Source organism: Cyrtonyx montezumae, unplaced genomic scaffold, assembly GCF_038088225.1.
Source record: "Cyrtonyx montezumae isolate F1298 unplaced genomic scaffold, pur_monq_1.0 scaffold_32, whole genome shotgun sequence".
In the NCBI taxonomy this organism is placed as follows: Eukaryota; Metazoa; Chordata; class Aves; order Galliformes; family Odontophoridae; genus Cyrtonyx; species Cyrtonyx montezumae.
In genome coordinates this window covers 6161479-6187600 of record NW_027072037.1, presented here as the reverse complement: position 1 = coordinate 6187600, position 26122 = coordinate 6161479, and the positions used below count along the sequence as shown (strand labels likewise).

General features: G+C 39.4%; 1 protein-coding gene across 15 annotated transcripts in view; it reads left to right on the top strand.

Moving 5' to 3' along the window:
• KMT2C (lysine methyltransferase 2C) overlaps nucleotides 1-26122 on the top strand; it is a 179690-nt gene that overhangs the window by 78801 nt on the left and 74767 nt on the right. For 14 of the 15 annotated variants that reach the window (XM_065744912.1, XM_065744922.1, XM_065744925.1 and 11 more), the window contains 7 exons: nucleotides 14651-14813; nucleotides 16278-16449; nucleotides 17409-17523; nucleotides 18206-18378; nucleotides 19128-19288; nucleotides 21392-21505; nucleotides 23199-23926. In XM_065744912.1, coding sequence (XP_065600984.1) covers nucleotides 14651-14813; nucleotides 16278-16449; nucleotides 17409-17523; nucleotides 18206-18378; nucleotides 19128-19288; nucleotides 21392-21505; nucleotides 23199-23926 — 1626 coding nt within the window. The remainder of the gene's footprint in view (nucleotides 1-14650; nucleotides 14814-16277; nucleotides 16450-17408; nucleotides 17524-18205; nucleotides 18379-19127; nucleotides 19289-21391; nucleotides 21506-23198; nucleotides 23927-26122) is intronic. The other variant, XM_065744915.1, reaches the window with a different exon arrangement.

Below are 26122 nucleotides of genomic sequence, written 5' to 3'. Positions count from 1 at the left end.
GCTGTTTGGCACGTTATCACTGCTGAGAACTGGAGGACTTGTTGCTTTGCATTGAGGCAAGCTAATCAATAGTATCTTGCCTTGTTCCAAACTCAGGATGCTGTGCTGTCTTGGCACTCTTCTCTCCTGTGAGCCCTTTTCACATGGTAACACAGTCTTTACTTCTGTTCAAAGCAATTTCCCTTGATTTCTGCTACCAGAGGGAGGAGATCAGTTGTGGATGCTTCGTACTTGGAGCAATGTAACAAGGCTGATGCATTAAATTCTCACTTGGTTTTCATTTTCTTATAATCCTTTTCACCTGCAGCACTTTTTAGTTCTTTGCTCAGTTCTGATGTAAGAAAAAAATTGAGGAGAAAGTTGAAAACCATATAAAACACACAGGTTTAGATTGTTTTTAGTTTGTTTGTTTGAAGTGCTTGCCCACAGTTGGAATATAACCTCACCCCTTAGCCTCAGGAATTCCTCTTGAGATTTGTAGGCATTTGTAGGCACTGAAGACAAATCTTGTACCTCAAGGAAAGTGATTACAGGTACAGCTTTGGTACCTAATATTTTAATAATATAAGTTGTCTTCTGTGTCCTAATCTGTTCCAAAACAGTTTGCATTTTGGTCACCTAAAGCCAGATCGTTTGTGACTTGGAGAATGTGAATCAGGCAGTTCTCACAGCTTGTTAATGCCATCAGGAATGCTGTGCCAATTAATTTATAACTGTATTTTCCAGGCTCTGCAAAGCAGCCATGGCATCTTAAAATGATCATAGTTGTTTTTGTTTTACTATGTGTAATTCTTCTGGAATACCCTTGTATACCATAAATGATGCCAACACAGCTTTGCCAAATCTGTTGAGGGTTAGGAGCTGCTGTGGGAACCAGTATGTGTTCAGTTTTTTGCAGATCCTGCAGCTGAGAACAGATATTTCCCTCTTCAGTACGATTTGAAAACTTAGTTCCCATTAATGCTGCCTCATGAGCAACGATTTAAGTATTCTTCCCTTGGAATTAAAATAAACTGTACCATGGCAGACTGTTATTTATTGAATGGCACTGTCCCATAGCAGCTGCTTTGCATGGCTCACACCAAAATAGAGGAACCAGGCGTAGGGAAGAAGTGAGAACAAGCAGACGAGAAGGAAGAAGGCTGACATGTTAGATCACTAGATTACTGAAAAAATCACTCTCTTCTGTTTCCTTCTATAATCCTGGTAGTAGGAACGAAGCAAAAAAAATACAATTTAATGTTTTCGATAAAAAAAAAAAACCAGCTTTTTTCCTTGTAGTTGTTTTTGTCCCTACAGTCAGTTTTGCCAAATCTTTTTTTATTGTTCCTAAGTTGTCCGGTGGGACACTGTGTTCCCATTTTTTCTTCTGCAGCGTAACACAGAAGAAAGATGTGTAGTTCTCTCACATGAAGAATTTTGCTTCCTACCAGAACACACCACTTTTAAATCTGCAGACTCAACTTTCAGAATACAGTTTTTGATGTCCTTGGTTGTTTTACAAACCACATTTTCTGGTACAAAATAAAACATGTTTTTCTATATCCCTGCCAGCACTTAAGAAAATCTAGTAATATCTGAAACTGGGTAACATGAATCAAGAGCTCTTTATGTTTCTAATGTCTCTCTGTAATTACTTGAGTGTGTTTGGTATGGGTACTCTGGAATGTGATGAGAATCCACGCTCAATCATCAGTCCTGAGTGTTGTGTTTAAAAGTTGGGCTCCTGTGCCATAAAATGGGCTGTCCCAGTGATGTGGTTACAGAGTGAGGCAGCAGCGTGGCTCACTCTGTGTGAGGGTAATACAAAGTCCAAAGTGGGGTAATACAAATTCCAGGCAACTTTGATGAAAGATGGGCTCTGAAATAGATGTTCGTTTTGACTCTTCCATTCACCAAGGCAGAGTTTATTTTCCCAGTGTTTTTGATGGAATTGTTGCTCACTCATGAATGCTTTGATAGCCAAGCACTGTGCACTCACCGTGTGTTGTTGAGAACTTTTAGGACATGCTGGGTGGTTTGGTTCATAGCAAGCATGTTGATGTGACTTTTCAGTCTTTGTAGTAGTTGCTAGCTTATAACTTGTCATAATACCCTGTCCTGTTTATGAGAAAAATGAACATGTGATAATGTGAGACTAATTTAGTTATGGCTAATTTTTATCTAGTCTTTAGTGAGTTGGTTCTGTTGACAGAAGAAGGGAAGGCATTAATTCACAAGCCAAAGTTTGGAGGAGTATTTGATTCCAGAGATGAAGCAGAGGAAGAGATGCATGTTTAGGTCTGGATTTTGGCTGCACGTTCGGTGGGGTTTTTTTTGAGGTTTTTCTGTTGATTCACTTTGTTGTGTGCCTTCTGTGAAGTAACAGCTGTGTTTTTATCCCTACCTTTTTGCTTCCAAATATATAGAAAAAAAAAATAGTGAGTTTGTCTGCATGGGCAGTGCTGTTGACAGTGCATGTTATAACTCATTGATGGTAGTGGAAATGTATCTTGTTCTTTGTTAAGGGGCAGACCATGTACGTGCTAAAGCTTCATCCCTGCCACCTTTGCAAGGAAAATACATTTAAGTTTATCTAATAAACTTTATTTAGAATAAGAGAGACCTTTTCATCAAGAGGTGGGTTTTTTTTCAGTGAGTTAATACAATTCCTGTGACTTCATTGTCTCGTTCCCCCTGTGGCTCTCCAGATCTGAACAAGACACAGTGTCACTTCAGATTGGTGGCTCTGTGCAAATGCTGTCTCTCCCACTAACTGCACTAGTGTAGGAGCCAGCAGGGAGGAAAATCCTGTTGTTCCTCAGGGTGCACAAGCCTCCTGAAGACAGTTTGCATGGCTTCATCTAAAGGAAGTGTTTTATTTTTCAGCCTCGCATATTCCCTTTTTAAGTTCATAAGTTCATAAGTTCATAAGGTTGGAAAGGACCTATAAGATCATCTAGTCCAACCATCCTCCTATCACTATCTCTACCCAACTACTAAATTAAGTCCTTTAGCACCTCATCTAAACGCTTCTTGAACAGAAGAATTTCACATGGAGTGCTGCTGTTGGTCCCACTGTAGTGCCAGGACAGCGGGGTCGGCCTGAGAGTCTTCACTGTGTGGGTTTTTTCAGGATGAATCCTTAGGGAGATGCGTCTCTCTTAAACCCTGGATTTTGCACATGTGGGTCCTGGTATCAGGGGGGAGAGATGATTACCACGCAGAAATTTCTGAGGGGGTTTTGATGCTGAATAGAATTAGGTATTGGAGATGCGAGGGGCGGTCTGCGAAGTGTAGGAAGCAGGAAAATGGGCTAGGGCCACCAGGAGAGAAGCAGCAATAGCACAGAAATGAAAGCCAAAAAGCCTAGCTGAGAAACATGAAGGGGCTTATGTTCCTGAAGGAATTTCCAGTGCAGGTTTCCTTTATTCGGTAACATTCACTGAAATAATTTGTTGAAAGCTCTGAAGTAAAATTTAGTGTGGGTTCCAAACTGTTGGAGTGCATTTCACAAAAGCCTTTTCTTCTTTTTTGCATGACTTGAGTAGAAAACACTTCTTCCATAATATGCCCAAAGAAAATCTGCACCTTCTCCTCCTCCTCCCATCCTGATGCCTTTTTTAAATGTTACTCCAGGCACTGGGACAGTGACACTGGAGTTTGTGTTGAGGCAGCACTCTCGCTGGGCATTCGATTTCAGGAGTTTCTATCCCTACCAAGTTATTTTGGGGCCTTACGATCTGTGTGTTAAAAAAGGTCACAACCTGGTCTCTGAAGAGTAAAGGAAGTCCCCTAAAGGCAAATTATCCTCTTAAGTTAAGATTGGGCTCTTCCTCACAGTGCCTCTGTGTGCTGTCCGGAGTAACCCATCATGGTGCTTAGCTGTAGGGCACGGGGACGTGGGTGCTGCTGCTCTCCCTTCTGCCTTCCTGCACTCAGCAGCAGAAGAATCTAAAAGAATGACAATATAATGCCCCCAAATTTTGGACTTGACACGAAAGAATAACAGATTTATTAAATATTTAATCTATTTATCCCATTAATGTTTTCAGCAAATGTGTGTCTATGTATGTGTACATAAAAAAGCAGAATACCCTATACATCTCATAGCAAGTATGCTTATAGAAACTTACATGGGACAGTATAGCAGTACCAACCAGTAACTACCTTGTACAGATACCTCAATACAAACCTCCCTTTCCTGCCTTACTACCATCTCCCTTGTGGCTGCAGTTTATTTAAATATTTTGTATTGTCTTTTCCTTACCTAATGGGGGGATATTTTTTGTATTGTTTGATGACTGTCTAATTTTGTGCCTGTGTAATGGTTACATATACAATAAATAAAGGCTGCTAGGTCTTCTGTAGTTAATGATGGTTGGTTTTAGTCAAGAGTGTGTCCTCATGATGATGTGAGCATTATAGAAAGATGGCATCTCTCCTGCCTTCAGAAGCTAACTCTTTCAAAGACAGCACTGGAATGAAAGGAGAAACACCCCATGGGAGACAAGTAGGTATGTTGCCAAAGCGCAGCATTACATTTGGGCAGTGCTGAACAACCGAATCTAATCCTGGTTTTGTAGCCATTTCCCTTATAAATAATATATTATTCAGTTACATCTTTTAATTTTTTTCACGGATATTGATCAGATCATTTTTTGTTAACAAGAACTCTAAATTCAAACCCTGTACTGAAGGTAGAGTTCTGAAGTCTGTTCAGTTATTCCAATCCAAAGAGTCTTTGTTTTATTTTCCTGCCAGTTGTAGATTTCATTGTGCTGTGTCTCTTCTTCATTTGGGGCCTCCAAAAAATCACACAAGCATATTTTAATTTAAAAATCAGGAGTGCTCATCAGACTCTGTTGGCATCAGTTTGCTTTTAAGCAGTAGCTTAAAAACTGCTGCTGAGATTGGTGTGCTCAGCAGCTTGCAAAACCAAAGCATTAGCAAAAAATAGTTTTGAATTCCCTGAAGATTTTGTTATTGACTTCCATTAGTGTAAGTTATGTCCCAGAGTTGCAGATTGAGCGTATCTATCACAGGCATCGGTACAGAGCGATCCCATTAATGCACGTGTCCTTGAGTGCTGGTTTTTGTTGTTTTCTCATTTTAATAACACAGAAAAAGTCATGCATGAGGGATGTGTTATGAATTATGATGTTCCCAAACGTGGACCAACTGCCCTTAGTGTGCAGGTCTGTAACACGTGGTGATAATGCTTGCAGTAAAGCTGTTTTTCCCGATGATCTCAGCTGCTATTGATAGCCATCTCTCTAAGTGAGAGACTTGGTATTGTTTATTTTCATCTGTGTGATTGTCCATGCTGCAGATTGTAGCTGGGAATACAAAGCAGGTAGGCAATGGTAGGTCAGCTGCCACTACTGATCTTGTAGCTGACCCCGTGCATCAGTCACAATTAATATTAATAATCCTATTCAATAGTATTGATCAGAAGAACTAATGAAATTCAAATGAGTGCTTCTTATAAGATGTAATGTTTTTTGCAGTGTGTTTTTACTTCAGTGATGTTCATGTATTCCCCTAGAAACGCTGTGTTTCTCTCCCATACAAAATAACTGTTGTAAAATAGATGAGAATTTGCTTCCTAGAGCATCTGACATTGGTAAAACAACTGCTCCACCCCGGATAGATCTCTGTGACATGGCCTTGCGTGGTGTACAGCCTGAATACATGCATTCAATCTGCACTCCAAGCAGTTTTGTTTTTTTTTAAACACACACAGCCCTCCCTGTTTCAGTTTTTAATTGATAAAATATTATTCTCTTCCACTCAAAAACATTTTTCCATTCAGTTTCTGTGTGGAATTGCCTCCCAGAGAAGTGGGCAGAGTGGCAGATTCTGCAGAGTAAATAGTGAATCTGGATCTACATAAACTGCTGTCAAATATCCACGCACGTGCTGCTTGTGTTGATTTTCTTCCTTTCAGTGACTGCAGGTTGTTATGGCAATATTAGCTGTTATCTGTACGTTTTTTCCAGGGAGATGTGTTGACAAATCATCAACCTTTAAAAGTGAATGGAAACTTGTAAAGAAAGGAGACAAAAAGACAGTTAAGTTGCAGTGGTTTCTCTGAGCTTTGTGAGGAAAATACTCATTTTCTGCAGCGTAAACGGATTTCTCTGTGGAGTGAGGAAGAGTTTCAGGTTTTCCAAATGTCATACTAGGTGAGGTCTTTTTTAATATAACTTGAAATAGGTGATGAATTGCTGGGAAGACTGTTAGAGCTATGCATCCATCACTTCCCAATGTGCCTCAGGCACCTCCCGAATGTTTGCTTTCTGTCAGACTTAAAGTATTGTGATGGATCAATCCCTCAGTAAAGGTCGGACCTGGCAGCAGTGCTCACTCATCTGAGAAACAGAAAGGTCGGAGTACTTAAGACACTGCTGAGAGCAGAGGCCGAGCATCACCACGTGGTTGTACTCCCACTCTTAATTTCATGCAGACATGATGGACTTGGTTCTACTTGCTCATTTCTTTAGTCTTGTTGTGCCCTGATTTGGTGTTATTCCGCTTTTCCTGAACATCATTAATTGAAGTAAATCCATGGAGTGGCGAACTGTTTCTTGCTGTATGGGTGTTCTTAGTGAACTGCTCAGCCTAGTGCTGGGGCAGCATTGTTTTAGCTCTGCTCAGAATGAGAGTGATCCTCTGATGCTAAGATTTCCATGCCATCAAATAAAATCGGGTTTAGAAAGCAGTGATTGAATCTGTGTGCTTTTAGCCATCTGAACAGTCTCTCTGATATTAATGGAACACTCACACTAAGCAGACTGTGTCCCTCGAAGAGCGTATTTGTAGATGGTGATCATTACTCAGCCTAGGAATCACAGCACAAGAGAATTTCTGCTGTGTTCAGGGGCTGAAGTGTAACGGAGATGTGAACTGGCAGTCCAGGCTGTGCCCAGCAACAGGAAAAGCAGAATCCCAAATTATGAGGCTCAGAAGCTCAGGTGGGCTCCCATTCTCTCCCCAGACCCATGGCTTTTGTTGATCCAAGTTGTCTCCCTTCACCGGTTCGGATGTATTATTCATGTGGTTTCATGTGGTTTTATTTTGATCCAGGAATGGAATTTCCCCATTTTACTGTAAATGTGAGAAAAAGCTTTTATGGTGCTGTTGTAGTCCTAGTTCAGCTGTAACCAGATAAGAATAAAAACATCAAAAACTCCGTGGCCTGTCACTGGAGATTAAGGAAAAGCATTATGAAGATATAGGGCTGTGCTTCATGTAACTGTTTGCTACAAATGGAACGGAGACATCATCTAATTGTTTGTGCCTTATTCCTTCAGGAGTGTAAGGAGCCTGTCATCCACAGCAGCAATAAAAGCTGCGCTGAGTCTTGTAGTGGGGAGAAGGATTTTAATGTAGAAGAGACCAGGTGGGAATTGGTGCTGAAACAGAAGTAAATATGTACATTTACTAAGGGGGAATCTGTGATGTATAAAGCATAACACTATTTCTTGGCAGTTTTTTCCTTTTGATGGCACTAATATCTCTATAATTAAGAGCAATGGAAGCATTTAGAGAGAAACTGTATGCTGTTACAAACCATTCCTTTTTTAATTGAACAGCTGTAATTTCTACCAATGGAACAAACTATATTATAAGAAAATGATTATTAGTTTAAAATGCAAAGTTAAATGAATGCAAAATTAACAAACAGATGGTGAAGAATTATTGTGTTTTATTTCACTCCTGGGTAAAAGGGCTCATGCATGATTGTAAAAATGTCATCACACTTCGTAAACCTGAAAGCAAACAGAATTTGCAGTTGTGCACATCTGTTTTGGGACACTGCTAAAGGGTTAGAAGAATCAACGTTGTTTTCAAATAAGGGCATTCATCAAAAGGATATCATTTGCTTAACAGTTATGGCTTCTGCTAAGCATCAGACCTAATGTTCTGTGGAATTCATTACAAAATTTGGCAGCTTTTTTCTTTGCAAGCTACCAAGGCAGCACGCAGCAAAACGAAACAGGCAGCCTCATCTTGGCCCCACCTCCTGGATCCCCAGAACAGCAGCTGAATTACCTGCAGAAAGCCTGACCAGTAGCTTAAGGATTTGAAACCCACTCTTTGCAATGTTTGCCCAGGAAACGTTGGTGATGTCATAGGAGTGAGTGGCGAGGAAAACAAGTCACTGATCTGTGTGTTGTTTGGGTTTTTTTGGTAGCTAATGAATTAAAAAATAAGAAACACATCATGTTTGGGATGTAAGAAGGGAGAAATATGTGCAAGTGACTTGTTCAGTCAAACTGGAAAAAAAAAACAACCTAAAAGCTCAAGCCAGATGAAACGTGAAGCTTTTATTAGAAAAGAAATTATATTAATGTTTCAAGCTGGTAGTTTCAAAGTATGCCGTCTAATTGCTTTATTTGAGCTCAATTTACAAAAATTAGTGAACTGAAGATGTAGGATTTTGTTTACGATGACTCTGTGCCATTTGGAGAGTGCAATTTAGAAACAGCCAAGGAAATAGGAATTATGAACAATAAGGTACTGATTGCAGTCAGTGGGGAAGGAATACTAAGGAGGTGCTCACTAATGAGGGAGGTATTAAAAGCAGGAAATTCTTGTATTATTGTGTGTGTGCATAATCCAGAGTTCCTTGTCGCTGTATCCCTACTATTACCTTGTAAATTAGGTGGATCACTGAGTGTATTTGCAGTGGATTTGCTGACAGTAAATGTTAAACCAAGTTAATATATCTACAAAATCTTTCTTAAAAGAACATGCTATTAAGACTCCAAAATCAGATGCACAAAGTTAGGATATGCCAGCAGACAGGTTGTCTGCACACAATTAATATCCTTTGTGTACGTGCCTGATTATGTAGACCTTAGTTGTATGATCACTTGCAGAGCAGTGAGTGCCTGGTTCTTTCCACAGGATGGACATTACTGTTTCCTTGGCATTACATTTTTTAGTCATTTTTTAATGTTCAGCTATGTAGACTATTTAAATAATACTAAAAGAAAATAATTACTTTTTTACTGTGTCAGTTTTTAATGATGCTTGTATTATAACAACCACATGAAGTACGTGTATATGAATTTTTCTGAAGAGCAGATTTATGTGGCCTTCTTATGCATCTTGTCTTCCATTCTTCTCAAGAGAACTCCTTTTTCCTCTGTTTTTATTAAGAACGTCTGTTAATTTGGATGGCCCATTGCTTATTACCACGCTGACAAAATCCTTGGTTTTGGCTGAGTGTGTTACCAATAGAGAGCTTTTCAGCATGTTTCAGCTCAAGGCTGACATCTGAATTTCAACCTCTTTGTGGACATGCTCACCTGGAAGTTGTGCTTACGTTCCACTTCCAGCCATTGGAGATGTAGAGGGTGTTGTTGGGGCCTGAAAACAGACACCCATTGGTCGGTCAGCAGAGCTGCAGTGATGTATATACTCCATAAATTTACCATGTTTCTGTTAAGTGTAATGGGAAATGAAACACACAATTCTTAAATAGGCACAAAATTTGGATACTGAGATGCCTTCATCTCAAGCCTTACGTCATCTGAAAACACAGTGCAGCTCTATCAGGAGATAACGATCTGTGATGCTGTTAAGTAACCTTCTATTAAATAACTGCATATAGAATGATGCCAGCCTAGCTGTAATGACAGAGACGTGGCCTTTAGCATGCACATGCCACTTCACATCCCTGCATGTGATTGAGGATCACAGGAGTTGTGCTGGATCGGACAGAAAGTTGACTTCAGCTCAGTGTCTTTGACAGTGACCAGTGACAGATGTCTTGAGAAGACGATCATTAAACAGCAAGTATGTGGCAATATTTCCCCCAGTTATTTTCTGTAAAGCCTCCAACAGTTTGTGGTTTAGGCTGCGCTCTGCCAGCAAAAAGAAAATGCTACATGTACTTCTTAAGACCTTCCACACTTGAATCAAATGGAACTGGTACAATAGTCTGTTTTCTGAGCCTGCCAAAAAGCAGTCTGAACCAAAACTGAGGATTTCTGTTTTTGCCTTGTTTATCCTGAAGTTGCTGATGCTGAAGCCTCATTATCACAATCTAAACTACGTTAGATGTTACTGATCTTCTCATTGTTGACATGCTAAATAAACAGCGAGCTCACCTGCTCTTCTGTCGCAGTGGTATTAGATGAGAATTGAGGAAATGATTGTTAGGCGTTGGAAGTTCAGCCTCACTCAAAACATTTGTGTTATCCTAAATCTAGAAAGCAAGGGTGCACATTAAGAAACTGCTTTTCCTCAGAAAAGCATGAAAAAAAATGGCATGAGTTACTCAGCTAGCTTGTGTGTATCATGGTGTGCAGAACACAACATCAGGACACACAAACCCTTCTGGAAACCTTCTGAACAAACAAGGTTTGGGAGCGTTTCAGAATATGCCAAGAAAGAATTGCTTGCTATGAGGTTTGTATGTTTTCATCCACCTATTTTGGATGTCGGGCAAAAAATGCCTGCTGTCCTTCACTAACTTGCCTTTTACATGTTATTAACATATTGCAACTGTTACCAAAAGGAAACTGATCTCTTCTGGAATTATTTGTTATGTAATTGAGTCATTTCCATATTTGTGGCATAATACAGAATTCAAAAAGTGGAAGTTAACTTCCAGAACTCCTGGGTAATAACAGTGCCTTTTTCAGTCAGCAGTTCAGTGGAAAACTGTTAGTTCTGTTTCAGTTAACCTTCAATGCATCGTACTCTTAAATGCTTGATGGTGCTTAAGATGGTTCATTTGACATCGAAGGTGCTAATGGTCATTATTATCTTTAATCAATACCAACTTTTTTGCTGGATCGTGGTCATCAGTGAAGATGACTGAAGCTACCAGAAAACATATTTTATTCATCCCTGTTTGCTTTAGAATTTTGCTGAGGTGAAATTAATGGCAAGATGTGAATGTCCACTTCTCCTTCGCTATGGGTTTGTATTTTGGGAGCTAAGTCTGAAGTTTCTTCTTACTGGTAGTGTCTTCAATTGTCTCATTGAGAACAGATGGCTTGTGTGTACTTTTGAATACACTGTATATTTTAATTATAATTAAAAATACTTATTGTTAATGCAGCTTTTGTCAGCTTGCCCTTTTAAAACTAACTCTGTAGTCAATGCAAATATTTTGTCATTTTGCTGAAAATGTTTTGCAATCCCTAATGCTAACATTTAACCTTACTGTTCTAATCACATTGTGAGAGAGCTCTCATTCAAAGTTCCTGTTGTAGCCCTTATTCAGTGTCTGCCTCCTGAGGATTGTTACTTGTCCATTTGCTGAGGCAGTAATGCTGAGAAGTAATTCTGAGGGCAAATAAAATCATGATAAAATACGACTTCTTTATTTCTCTGTACTACTCTATGGATCAAGTCTTCCATTATGCTGAAAACAGACATCTTTTCTTCATTTTAACTTTCTCAAAACTTTGGAGTGTGCTACCGAAAATAGGAGGCAGCCATACCCTGCATACCCATACTTCTGTATGGGTGGGATGAGTGCTTTCTTGCCGTGGGTGAATGCCAGGAGCTTGCTGGAGAAAACAATTGGTAACCAATGACGGACTTTTTCAGTAGTATGTGATCAGTTGATGCTGCTTTAATGATGTTTATGTTATTCAGTGTACTCTGAATAAATATCAGACTGTCTCTTTGGCTTTGCCACACTGTGTCAAGGTGTTGTTTTTTTCAGTAGAACAGAGCTGTAAAATTATTTGATCCGTGATCTGACAGCATCCATCTTGCTTCAGCCCTTAGAAAGCTTGGATCCAGCTTCCACCCCTTTGACAGAACACTGTTTTGTGCTCGTAGCAGTGCAGTGGTGCACTGACTTTCCCTCTCTTCCTGGCCTCTGCACAATGAAGGCACATGCTGTATTTTACCAGAAGTAGGATTTATGCCTCCCTTTCATCTCTGACTATCTTAATACCAGATTTTAGCAATAGAGTAGTGAAGTAGTACTTGTTACTGAGTTTTATTTAGCAAAGCTTTTGTATTTTTTACATTATTATGCTTTTGCTGTTCGCATGCTTGCTTTTGTCTTTACAAGCAGTCGAGCTGGCTGCGTGCTTGCTCTCCTAGGGTCACAATGTGGGGCCTGTTTTCAGCAAAACGTTGGCTTCTACTGCTGGAAAAGTAACTTCTCATCAACAGCTGTTGCCAAAAAAAAAATCCCTTTGGGCATTTATTTCGTCAGACTGCTTTATATGTCTTATAAATTCAGCAAATGTTGATATTGTGTGCTTTTTATTTGCTTCAGATGATATACACCACATTGTTTTTAAAGTGTGTGTTTTACTTAGCTGCCAAATGCTTTTCATTGCCAGTGCAGTTTAGCAGATGGGTTTGAAGGGTTCAATTAAATGTAATTTGGGCTTCCATTTATCTTCCAGCATCTTTCATGATTCTTTAAATCAACATCAACATTTTTCAAGGCTTTGCATTAATCCTATATTTTGCTCATTTCTAATAATTTCATCATGCAGTCATACAGCATTTGGAAGAAGGCACACTCTGATATTACATTGTTACGTACCGTTGTTGATTGGTAGTTTTGCAAAACAGATGTGACATTCTAAAATGTTATTAATATTGCTATTTAATCCATCTTCATTATTTCCAGTTTTTAGTGCATTTCATTGTTTGAGTGCTTGCAGTTCTCTATAATTCTGTCTCCCATCAGATACATTTCTAAGGAATTAATGATGGGATCTAGTGAAGACTACGGTGTTGTTCATTGTTTGAATGGTGTTGAATGTTTTCTTGGGGAACCTTTTCTAGGACATGAGCCCCTTCCAGATTCCTGTTTCTAATGTTTATTACTGAGTAATACCTTGAAAATGTTATGGCCTGGCTGTAAGAGTTGGGACTTGGCTTAATGTGGGCCATCTCAATAGGATGCAGAAATGTCAAGGACAAAGTAATGCCATGGGATATAGGCTCTTTGTCATGAAGTTGAGGACTTTGGGTTTTATTTTCATGACTTAGCTGAGTTGCATGATATACCCCGGACAGCATCTTCAACAAGAGATCAGTGAATATGTTGTTTCCTAAGATGAGTTTCTTGCATTGCACTGATTTTGCTGGCAGTCCTTGAACTTAATTACTGTCATCAGTTTCTTCACCTGCTTCAGGAACTCCATGCAGCCTGTTGCTTATTTTGTCCTCTGCCCTCTGCTCTGCATTTTGCTTACTCGAATAACAGCGTACATCTTTTTCATGCTTGTATCAGATGTTAGAGAGATGGGCAGAGGTGAGAAGAGTTGCGAATCTCAAGCCTGTAGACTGAGTGTTGTAGCAGGGAGAAGTTGGCAGTAGTTATCCTTAGTGACCTGCTTTCATTTCTCTGCAGTTTATCTTTTTACACGGCAGTTGTATTTGTCTGGCATAAACTAGTAGTTTCTTTTCCTTGCTGTAATGTGTACTGCAGGCAGATATTTTGCTACAGATGAGATGTTTCAGGAACGTCCGCTTTGCAGTTAACACAGTCAGCTCTATGGTTTGTGCTTTCATGTGGGTTTGGTTTTGGTATCTGTGGGCTTGTAATAGTACTGTTCTGTGCCTAATTTCATGCTAGACTTCGAAACGCTGAAGAAGTATAGTAATAAGTATTTTCTGTACTCTGTGAATTAGGCAGATGCAGTGTGTAACTTCTTGTTTTAGTGTACGTTCAGATTTGGCTGTTACTAGCTGCTTGAGCTAGCAGTCAGCGTGCCACTGTTGTTGTGAGAGCATGTAGGTTTGTTAGGAAAGCTGAGCGTCCCCGAGCTCAGCTGGTGCTTTACATTATGTATGCCTTCCCGTGAGCCACTGACCCGTTTTTTCCTAAGTTTTCTTCAAACCTTACAGCACTCTGCTCTAGTCTTCAAATATTGTTGCCTTGGTGAAAAAGTGCAAAAGCTTGTCACAGTGCTTCAGGGACACTAATGAATCCAAGAAAGTAAAGAGACTGATTAACTGAATCTGAAGGGTGTGGGTGATGGTTTATAAGCGGGCTGATGGACTCTGTTCCCTCTTGGCTAAGGAAAGGGAAGGTTATTGGGTAGTTCTGTATGAGAAGCTATTTCTTTACAGATGTGACTGTGACCCGTAGTAATAATCACACTTTTTCATGAGTTGTTGATGGTTGTTGTTGATATCTGTGTAGCACTGAAATAAGAGATGAGAAGAAAGTACTGGATTATTTAATGCCGTATCATCCCCATGGGAATAGTTGTATGATGTCATGTACATTTTCAATAGAACATAATATTTCATTGTCATTTCGTGTTTCTGATTACAATGTCTGCAGTTCTGCATTGCAGCATACAGAGCAATATGTTTCTTAGTTACAACCTGGAACAGGTCTGCCTTTATTACTCAGTGTAAGCCTCTAGGCCTTTCTAACTGAAGACTTAGCTAAAGTCAGCTTACAGATAGAAGAAAAGTACTCTTTGGTGATAAGAAGAATCAGTCATCAGAGCAATCAGAGCGATTGAGGGTGTGTTTTGCTGAATGTTTTAACTTGGAAAGATCTGAGAATACCACTGAAAGACTGTCCCAGCCACTGTTTGGTCTTTCTCAGTGCTCACTCCTCCCTACCGGCCTTAGTGCTTGTAGGGGGATAGATTGGGCTGAAATAAAAACACAAGAAAAAATAGATTTTGAGTGATCTTATTTTTTTTTCCAGCGATGTGCATATTGTAAGCACCTTGGAGCCACTATCAAATGCTGTGAAGAGAAATGTACCCAGATGTACCATTACCCCTGTGCTGCTGGAGCAGGCACATTTCAGGATTTCAGTAACTTGTCCCTTCTTTGTCCAGACCATATCGATCAGGCTCCCGAGAGATGTAAGTATGCTTTATTCGAGTACCACAGTGAGCCTCAGCTCTGAAGGTGTAATAATTCCATCTTTTAGCTGTAGTAGTTTCTCCTTAACTGATATCCTACATCAGAAGAGTAAGGTATCCTCTAAGATGCCTGAATTTGCTTGAGTAGGCTTAATTTTGGCATGTGATTTATTAATAGACTCTGCTGGCAATAATGTTGCATCAAAGCGTTTGTGACATGAAGGATTGAGATTGTAATATCTATGTGAGACTCATTGGGTTTCTGTAAATAAATCATCTACTTTGTTTAAAAAGCCTTCCTACATTTCTGTTACAAAAATACATTTATAGCAAGCATTTGAATATGTCTTAGAAACAAAAATGTAGCTGTAGAGATTCTGAGCAGTCTGATATTTCCTGAAACAGACTGTTGGGATGCGCTGCATGGTGATGTTAAAAGATGATTTGTATTCCCATTGTTTTACATCCTAAAAGCTTGTTTGCAAGCCAGCTCATGTTGTGCTTCACAGGTTTTCATGGGATGAAAGAATCTCCACTGCAGACAGGGCACTTGGCTCTCTTGATCGCAGGTGTATAGGAGCATGTTCCGTTCAAAGTTTGAAATACAATTCATTCATATATTTTTTTCTTTTTTTTTTCTTCCCTTTTAATAGTATTTATTCAATCAGCAGAAGAGAAGGGAATGTATGTGTAGTTTTGTCTTTCAGTCTTCACCCAGACCTCTGCATCCTCTGCTGCTCACGCTGCCTTCAGGTGCAGATTTTCCTCCTGGTTTCTAACTGAGACCAGCAGAGGGAGCATTGGGAGCATGGAAGGGAGAACCCTGGTCTACAAGACATAGCCACTGTGACCTGAAGTGCTCCAATAGGACACGTTCAGTCACTCTGCAAGATAGCTCTGGTGAACCACCTCTGTTTTTAGCAGCTGAGCTGAAGATGAGCATGCTTAATACAGCAGTATTTGCCAAAGAGTTCAGCAGTGGAACCACTGTACTGCTATTTGGAAGGGGTAAATGGGATTTATTTGTGAAGGCCATGTGTTTACAGGAAGGACAAGACATGCTTAATTGCCCCAGATCGAATTAGAGCATCTGTATTGCAAGTACTTCAGATAAATAATAGTTTTAGATCTGCTGTGAGTTTTATTTTGTACTCATTGCACCTAAGAATTGATCCTCAAGCTCTGTTCTACATTAGGGGGTATAGAGTAAGCTTGTTACTTTTGGTAAGATTACTAAACTTAAAAGGAACGTACTTTTGTTCTGAGAATTTTAGTTGAGTATATTGGAAAAAGAGAATGAAAGGGGTAGTTATTAAGTATATTAATTAAATTTGAATTTCGTAAGAATGATCAAATTTTGTAAGCATGAGAACTGCTTGAAGAATTTCTTGGCTTCATTGGGTTCATTGAGTTGTTAATAATTTTTAAAATTAAATAATAACTGGAAAAATGATTAATTTGTAGCAAAAGAAGAAGCAAATTGTGCAGTGTGTGACAGCCCTGGAGACCTCTTAGATCAACTTTTTTGTACGACCTGTGGCCAGCACTACCATGGGATGTGCCTAGACATACAAGTTACACCTTTAAAAAGAGCAGGTTGGCAGTGTCCTGATTGCAAGGTGTGCCAGAACTGCAAGTAAGTAAAACCTGAAGGGTGTGAGTGAAGGAAGTTCTTAGATCTGTGTGCTTTGATTCTATGGCATCAATTTTATTATCCATTCTTTATTTTTTTCTACCAAAAAGATGTAATTATTTGCTCTGATATATCTGTTAGGATACTGTGTTGGGATCTGTGTTCTAAAACAACTGAGCTGCATTTCCTACATGTTACACTCCCAGAGTTTTCATCTAGAGAGCTACTAAAGCTTGTGATTTCATCATCTTTTACACAGAAGGATTTTTTCCAAATTTACCAGATGAAAAATTTGTTTAATGTAGTGCCTTTAACAATTCAGGCACCTGGGAAAAAGCCACTTCATTACTAACTCATCGACCTGATCAGGCAGTGCCTTGTTTACCGAGCAGAGCACTCACTATTTGCCTGCGTTCAGCTTCCCTTCCTTCAAAGATTTTTCCCTAATCACACACAGCTAGACAGCAGATGCCAGCAGTGACGGTATAATTATGCACGTTTTAAAACTGTTGTGGCAGTATTTACTAGCAAACTCTCTACTGAAGAAGTAGAAGAAAATCCCTATGAACTGATGGAGAAGCTTTGCTGGTCAGAGATCTTTTATTTTTTTTGCAAAATGTATTTAGACTGATTGTAGGAACAAGTAAAACTGCATGTCTTCTTCAGAAATTAAGTATGGATGTAGATTTTGAACTGATCTCAGTACAGAAAGGCCATTAAAACTTCCTACATGTGTATAAATCCAAATGGACTGATTGCTAGCAGCCTGCTGCACAGGCTCAGCACTTCCTGCAGTAAGCATGGTGTACTTAATTTATACCTTAATAGATCCATTTGTGAGTGATGCTCATATACTGCCATGCTTTCAGCTATCTGCCTTTCTGTTTGGACGTTTTATCAAACATCTTTTGTTATTGCTTGTTTCAGTAGTCTTTAAAATGCCACTGTTTTGTTATTCTTAGACATTCTGGGGAAGACAACAAGATGCTGGTGTGTGATACATGTGACAAAGGGTACCATACTTTCTGTCTACAACCAGTTATGGATTCTGTACCAACAAATGGTTGGAAATGTAAAGTAAGTTAAGAGGTTTCAGAATAATTCTTTGTCTTCACACGGGACCACATTTTGCTGCGCACATTCTACTAAGTGTATTGCAGATGGCTGTTACTGTGTTATGTACCTTGCAGTTTCTGAAGGAATCCTGATTATATAGCTCCAGAGGGAAAAAGGGAAATAGAAGGACCTGGAGGCAGTGGATAACCTCTGCTTAGTGACAGCTGCTCTCATGATACAGTATAAACTATATGTAAACTAAAACCTGTTCCAGGTATTGCATGTAATCTATCCTTGAAGACTGGTTAGATTTGACCACTCCTTGGTTTAAAGAAGAGCAGTTCTATAGTTTGGAGTTCCTTTGGGTTTGGGGAAAAGCAGGGTAAAATTATTGCATAGTCAGTAACTTCGTGAGTAAGTGCAAGTAATAACAAAACAGTTTCAAGGTAACAAAGAAAATCCCTATAAATGAGATGAATGTAATTTCATAGTCAATTTGTGGTAGTTATAAGAAGACAGAGATAAATATTCCTCTAAGGTAAGGTGCAAGAAAACTCTTCTTCCAGTTGCAAGAGTGTCCATAATCTCTTATCGGATCACAGTTGATTTATTACTGTTATGAAAGACAGAAACTTTAATTCAGAAGAGGAAAATGTCAGTTAATGTGAAACATCATCATTAACTAAATTCTTGTGATCTTTAGAACTGTAGAGTATGTGCTGAGTGTGGAACACGAACAAGTTGTCAGTGGCACCATAATTGTTTGGTATGTGACAGTTGTTACCAACAACAAGACAATTTGTCTTGTCCTTTCTGTGACAAACTGTGCCTCCAAGACTTCCAGAAAGATATGTTGCACTGTCACATGTGCAAAAGGTAAGAGCCCTGTGGTTTTCATTAAATTGTACTAAAATGCCTAAAGCTTATAGTGAGCTGGATGACACTGATGTATTTTTGTGAAAGGTGCAGACTGTGTGTGATGCCCAATGCTCTTGTGTCTTATGCAACATCTTGATACTCCCACCCTAAATACAACAAATTAGTGTTGTTTTCATCTTAGCAAGTAAGACGTAATTGACTGTTAGCAAGAAAGGACAGTTAATAAAGTGTGCAGAGAAATATCTGCTGCTTTTTGCAGACAAGGAGGATCATCACCCTAACTTTTATAAACACAGTGTTTAAATTTTTACGTCTGTTCATTACATAAGACTTTTATAAACACAGTTAGTAGCCATGGTCTCCTGCTGTCAAATTTTCAGGTATGTATGCTCTGTTACATTTTGTGTGTTTTTCTACACCAGTAACAATTTTTATTATTTTAATGGTAAACTGTTGAGAAACTTTTAAGAATGTGGACCATTACATATTCAGTGCATTGTTCCTTGCTGTACAGCACTGTCATACTGCTTTACATTGTGGTGTCTTAATGGCTTCAGCAGCAGTGTAGGTCTTCATGTTGATGCTTGTTCAATGATATGACAGCCTGATACTTCACTTTTATTTCTACAAAATCCTTCCTAGTATTGGTTCAAATTTTTCATTTCTCCAGAGAAAAGGAAAACAGTGCTGGAATATTTTATATTATTATTACAAAAATCACAGTCACACTAAATTAATCTCCCCAGGTGGATTCATATAGAATGTGACAGATCTCCAGCTGTTGAACTGGAGTCTCAGTTGAAAGACTACATCTGCACTCTTTGTAAACAAGGAGAAGGGGATCAGACTCAGTCTTGTGATGTAATGGATACTTCTGAACTCATTCCTGAACCTGACAGCGTAACAGGTAATCGAATGCAATCTTACATTTACAAAATGCTAACATCAAATCCAAGCATCTGCAGATGTGTCAGTAAGACTTCTGTGAACCAGTCACTCAGATTCTCTAGACTTCATTGTTTCCTTTATTTAGCAATAGCTTCTCAAGTAATCCATTCTGTCTTCTCTGCATGCTTTCTGGCTCTTGGGCTTCAGGATCCTGTATTTGACACTCAAGCAAACAAGCACCTTTTATAGCTGCTTCCAGCTATTTAAACTTGTAAACCTCTTCAGCTTTTTTTTCAAGTGGTACAGCTCATAAATGGACTCATTTGACAGGTCTTTCAGGACACTCCTGACTACCAGCTTCAAGCAGATGTTTCTGGTGACATGCAGTTTACCTGTGTCACTCTTGCTACTCACCTGCTTCATACTGCCCATTTGCCTCAGTGTGTCCAGGTAGGACACAGCAGTTGTAACTGGACTGTGTTCAATGGCCAGGTGCATTTGACTGCACAGCTTTTAATCAGGGTCCTTTTTCAAAACAGTGTGTGATTAGTGATTGCCTTCTGAGAGCTTTTTGCCTACACAGAAAGGCAAACAGAAGGTGGAGAGGGAAGTTGCTGAAAAATATACAATATTTTTCAAAAATGATTAGACTGCAGAAGAGCTGTGCATTTTATGCATTCAAACTGAAGTTTTGCATAAACAGATTATCTTTGACGTCAGCCAGTTTGTGTAGGTGTACACCTTTGGTGATCAGTAAAGAAATGTTGGAAGAGATGATCCCAGGCAGTGACAGTGGGTACATGTATGCAAGTGGGTGGAAGAACTCTCTCAGTGAACATCTGCATCAGGTTAGAAAGAGTGGCAGCTTCAAACTCCAATCAGTTCTGTTCTGAAAGGTCACTAGGAGCTGGGGAACTCTCAGATGGTATTTCAATGATTTAGGAAGAAGTCTGCATTGTATCTAAACTCAGTTTTCTACTGCAGATGCTTTGGGGTAAAGGTTTATTTAAAAGGATGAAGTTTTAAGTAATACTTCTTTTATGGTCTTTTAGGTCTACAGAAACACTGTCAAGCATACTTGTCTACCCCAGGAAGACTAGGATTTTTATCTCAAGTACTAGGAGTAATCCTAGAGTAATTGTATCAGTGCAGTCATGCTGTAGTTAATGCCCAGGAGAGCATTTTTGTTCATTAAAATCAGGTTTTGGAGCCAATCTAAATGATCGTTTCCTCAGGGTTAGAATATCACTTTAGAGTTACTAGAGTCTGCAGACAGTTCTTAGGTACTAAAAGTAGCATCACCTAGCTCCTGGCTTTTTTTAACTTTAGGGAGGCCTTCCCGAACAGAAAGCTATATTCATTTACCCTTTTCATGATAATGTCCATGAAAGATCACTTCCTCTTGAGCTACCACTTACTATATATTTTGTTTCTTCTGCTCTTGCTTTGTCTAGTGCATTTTAATGAATTTCCTTCACTGAAAAAGCTTTTTTGTGAGAAAAAAGTACGTGCTTCCTGTTTGTGCTCTCTAACAATACTGTCCAATGAAGCACACTCAGCAGTGCCTTTTTCCATGCAGTTTCTTATTTTCATATGAGGGACTCACAGAAATATCTCTTAAGTGGTGAAGTGTAGTTGGAGTTCAGCAAATGGGTTGAAAATCAGTGTTCTGTGTTCTGACAGTAGACGGAACGTCATGTCTCTGTCATGAGCCATTGTAGTATCTGCAGAAAAAATGTGAAGCCTTCATCCCACAAGGTCTACTGAATTTAGCAAAGTGGAATTTGATAGAAGATCTTTTGTATTGCTTGGATAATGTGACAGAGTCTGTGACAATGTCTAAATAATATTTTCACTGTTGGGTATACATAGATATTTTACAGCCCCTTTTCAGTGTCTGAAAGGCATTAGGCAGTTTCAGTGTTAAGGTAAAAAAGGCTTCACCTTCTAGGAGTACTGTGTATCCTCCCTAACTTTCTCATAGAGCTGTTGTGCCCTAGCTCAATCATGTAGTTAAGTATCATTCTATTAGCCAGATGGTGATGCAGTGACAGAAACTACTGATGCCAAAGTAATAGAATAAACACCATATCAATTTTGACTGTTTTCTTTCATTCTTAAGCTTGTACTAATGAAATGGAAATGGAAAGTGGTGGAGAGGATGTGACATTTCAGGAACAACTCGTCCTTGATAATGGCCCTGGTCAAGAATCAGCTGTTGGATGTGTCACAGATGGTAAGAAAGAGTTTTGCAGTCTGAGTGAATGCCACTACAGTGTTGAGAACCCTTTTTCATTCAGTACAGTTTGAGGTAATTGAATTGTGAATTTAAGAGAAAAAATGGCTGGAAAGCAGTTGGAAACATATTGATTGGGTTCTGCTGTCCGAACTTTTAAGCAGTAGTGCTGACTTTCTGGTTGAAGAACTATGCTATTCAAGGCAAAGATAGTCCTCAGAAAACTTGTGTAAGAGAAAATCAGTGGGAAGGACAGATGTTTTTGTACACTGGAGTCTAGTAGTAAAGAAATAAATAAATGGATGTGTTGATAAAGCACATCCAGGCAGGTTATGCTGCAGTAAGTGATCGCTTATGTTCTGGGAATAAATGCATCTTACAATCACACAGCAAGTGCCAGCTGTAAGAAGGAGTACAAATGGAATGGGTTCTGGGTCAAGTCATCTAAATGTGATAGTGATCAATAGCAGTGGTGAAAAACATTCAAGTGTGTCTCTTCCAGCCTAGCTCAGTGTTTAAAGAAGGTTACTGTAAGGGAAATCAAGAAACCTAAATGTAGAGCCAAAGGAAAAAGTCATCTCCCAGGTTATCTGTGATCACCGTGTGGTGTGTGATAGCTTGCAGTAGGTACAAAGGCCACAATTGAGAACTTATCCAGGGAGGATACGTTCATGATGAAATGCTTGACTTCGAACTGTAGTGGCTGAGGAGTTTGTGTAGCAGTGTGAATCTGAGAGTGCAAATGCAGTAGAAAGTAACTGGACTAAGAATTGAAGTCCATCAAAAGAAGATACTAGAATCCAAGTTGAGAGCAAACAATGTGGTCCTCCGTGGAATAGATACAAGAATGCAGCTCCTCCACAAAGAAAGTTGTGAATGAAAAGTGTTTCTTCACAGAAAAACTAGGCAAATACTTGTGAAAGAAATCTTTAAGACATTACCATGTCAACTGTTTTTATTTTAGGCGATTTCCTAAAGTCTGGAAGAGGACTAGGAGGGAAATGTGAAATGTTTTTTATTTATATACATACTGTTGTTCTTAGCTGTTTGCTTTTTGGAAGCGTTGAGACAGACGATTCAAGTCCATAAATTTATACTAGCATATATCTTTAATAAGCAGAAATGAAAAAGGAGGGGCTACTTTTAGCTGGCTACTTGGAAATGTTTGTCAGACTGCTCAAAAATTAAACTGGGGTCTCCTGAATGCTCAGATTATTTTAAAGCAAAAAATGCTCCTTGTTGCTTACTGTAATTTTTATTCATCTATTAACTTGACTCAGCAATAAAGCAATGGGAGCTTTTCTAGTATTTGCATTTGGAAATGTTTTCTTTATGTTGTTTGTAGCTGAGAAGCTGCCTCTGGTACCTTACTGTAATCTTATTTTGCCTCAGCACCTTTTTGTAGAAATCATTTGAAGGAGAGCTTGAGCTTATTCCTGAAAACAGCGTATTTGTGAATTACACTGCTATGACATAACAGGGGAAAAAAGAAGTTGTACTGTTCTGTGTTTGTAGCATACGTTTTTACTGTTCAAACGTAGATGCAATGAAAGATAGAGTGTGTTTTAAACAACATTTAAAATTCACTTGAAGGGATACTGCTGGCTGTATGTGATGTACCAGCGATGCTTGCTGACCAGTACACTGTATGCTGTTTATCATCATACTGAGCACTTAATATGGCTGTACTTAGTTACAGGCATATCACCAGAAGAAAAGACTGCAGAACTGGAAACAGAAGTCCCCAGTGAAGTTAATTCTGCTGAGATGGAAATGTCTCCTAAAAAGACGCCAGCATCTGGTGACAGTCATACTGAGAAAATGATGGAAGTGATGGAAGGTGTTCAAGCAGTAGTACAGCAGGAGTTAGACAAACAAGTGGAAGAGACACAGCTACCACAAGGCAGTGCTGAGGTAGCAGAAGTAGCCACGGTAGACTCTCGGTCTCTGTCTTCAGTACCTGAGACCATAACTGTGATTCCCGAAATAGAAGGGACTGAAAGCAAAGGAGATGTTTGTATCCATGCAGAGCAACAACTGGAAATAGTGAAAGTGCAAAAAGAGGTAGAAAAAGGAGAAACCCTCGAAAAGTCAGAAACACCAGCTCTTCGAGAAGTAGAAACTGCTTCTGTAAATGAAGGTGTTGCAAGCAGCTCACCAGTTGCAGACAAACCCATAAAATCACCAGCTGAGACTTACCCCCCACTTCCCCCATCAGTTAACATGAACAGGGCAGATGCGTCTTCCTCGCCGGACTTGCATTCCGCACGAGAAGTTCATCCTGCTCAGCCGCCACCGTTGCCTTCCACTGCTGGAAGTGCTCTCCCAACAACTTACATATCAGTCACTCCAAAAATTGGCATGGGGAAACCAGCCATCACCAAACGAAAATTCTCTCCTGGAAGACCCAGATCAAGACAGGTAAGCATGCAGAAATTTCATTATATGTTTATGAAGCACGTATTAGTTAGAATTCCAGTATAATGCAGTATGCATTCATGCTCCCAAGTGAGTGTTCAGTTAGTTTCTTCAGGAAAGTGATACCATGTTAATGAATTGAAAGAGTCTGTAGTTTGAATTACAGTTCCTTTAGGATTATGCTTAGAGAAAAATAAAATATTCTTTACATATGCAACAAATGCTGATATACACAATGTGTCTTCTAACTTCTCCCTCTTTTTCATATATTCCTATATTTTGGCTAATACTTTTAAAGTGTATTAATGTCTTAAACTACACTGAAAAATCTGCAACAGCTGTTTCCATCATGCTTCCAAATTTTTTTGGTCAATATTTTAATGATGTTGCAAATAATTTAATGGTTTTCTTCAATGAGCAGAGACTGTCTGATGTAAGTTGCTGTGGTTTGATTAGGATTAAATCAGATAATGGAAAAGAATGCTGAAGTCTATAGTCTTCTGCTACATCCTGCTCACTCTTCTAGTTGTGTGGTTGTGGGAGAAATGGTTCGTCAAAAAGTATGTCAGCGTGACAAATTAGTGTTTCATTTCTATTTATAATTTTAGTTGTAGTTTTTGGAACTTTTAGGCTGCTGATTTAATATTTTTCTGAACTTTGCATATTTCTTTGTGTTTTCATATAATAGCAAGGGGTTCAAAAATACAGTCAGATTGGTTCTTCTTGTTCTAAAAATATATAATGAAGACAAGGAAACTGTAAGACATTCAACGTGGAAGGTTTCTGAGTATTTCTGAGTCGTTTGTTTAGTTATTTCTTGCTCTGTGTATAAGCATGGCAGATCTTGGAGAACAAGAGAACAAAAAATGGACCACTGAGCTACCACAAGGAAAGTGTTCAGTTACTTCTGCTCTATTGCTTTAAAGTAAAGAAACATAATCACTTAAAAAGAATCGTTTTCCTAATACTGCACACTGCCTTAAGAATTAAATTTATTTTCTTAGTTAGCAATTTACCATAGTTTATCATGAAGTTTTTAAAAGGGATGGTGTTCTCTTGCAGACTGAAATGGGGTGCATTAAAAAGAGCATGGCTCATAGTTTAGGGGAGGTGATCTTTCCCCTTTACTATGCCTGGATGAGGCCACATCTGGTGTACTGCATCCAGTTCTGGGTTTCTCAGAAAGTCAGGAAACTTCTGGAGAGAGACGAGTAGAGGGCTGCAAAGGTGATGGGGGCCTAGAGCATCTCCCTTTAGAGGAGTGGCTGAGAGACCTTGGGCTGTTCAGTTTGGAGAAGAGGAAAAGACTGATGGGGACTTTACCAATGCTTATCAATATTTAAAGGGCAAGAGTCAAGTGGATATGGCCAGGCTCCATTCATGGTGCCCAGCGACAAGATGAGGAGCAATGGAAGTCCCATCTGAACATAAGGACAACTTCTTTCCTGTGAGAGTGACAGAGCACTGGAACAGACCCACTTAGGAAAACGTAAAGGCTGATCCCTAACTGTAAATGCCTGTATTACTGTGTCCAGTTCTGGGCTCCTCAGTACAAAAAAGACAAGGATCTGCTGGAAAGAGTCCAGCGGATGACTACAAAGATGATAAAGGATGTGGAACACCTCCCTTACTAGGAAAGGCTGAGAGAGCTGGGGCTGTTCAGCCTTGAGAAAAGAAGACTCAGGGGGGATCTGATCCATGTCTATAAATATCTAAGGAGCAGGAGGCAAAGAGATGAGGCTGGACTCTTCTCAGCAGTGTGTGGTGACAGGTCAAGAGGAAGTGGCCACAAACTGAAACATAGGAAGTTCTGCACAAATGTGTGTGTGAGAACTTCTTCACAGTGCAGTGATGGAGTACTGGAGCTGCACAGAGAGGTGGTGGATCTCCTTCTTTGGAGACATTCAGGACCCACCTGGGCGCCTACCTGTGCAACCTGGGCTGGGAGCTGCTCTGGCAGGGGGTTGGACTCCATCATCTCTGGAGGTACCCTACAATTCTGTCATTCTGTATTAGAGTAGCCATTGTGTCCCCTTTTAAAACAAAAAGAAAACAGCTTTTAAAATAATAGCTGTTTGTATATTCTGTGGAAGATAGTTATACACATGATCTTATTCACAGTGTATGGTGTGAGTAGCACAAGTAAAAGTGAGCTGATCTACAATTTAAAGATGAGGAGTAACACAAAGTCCTAGCTGT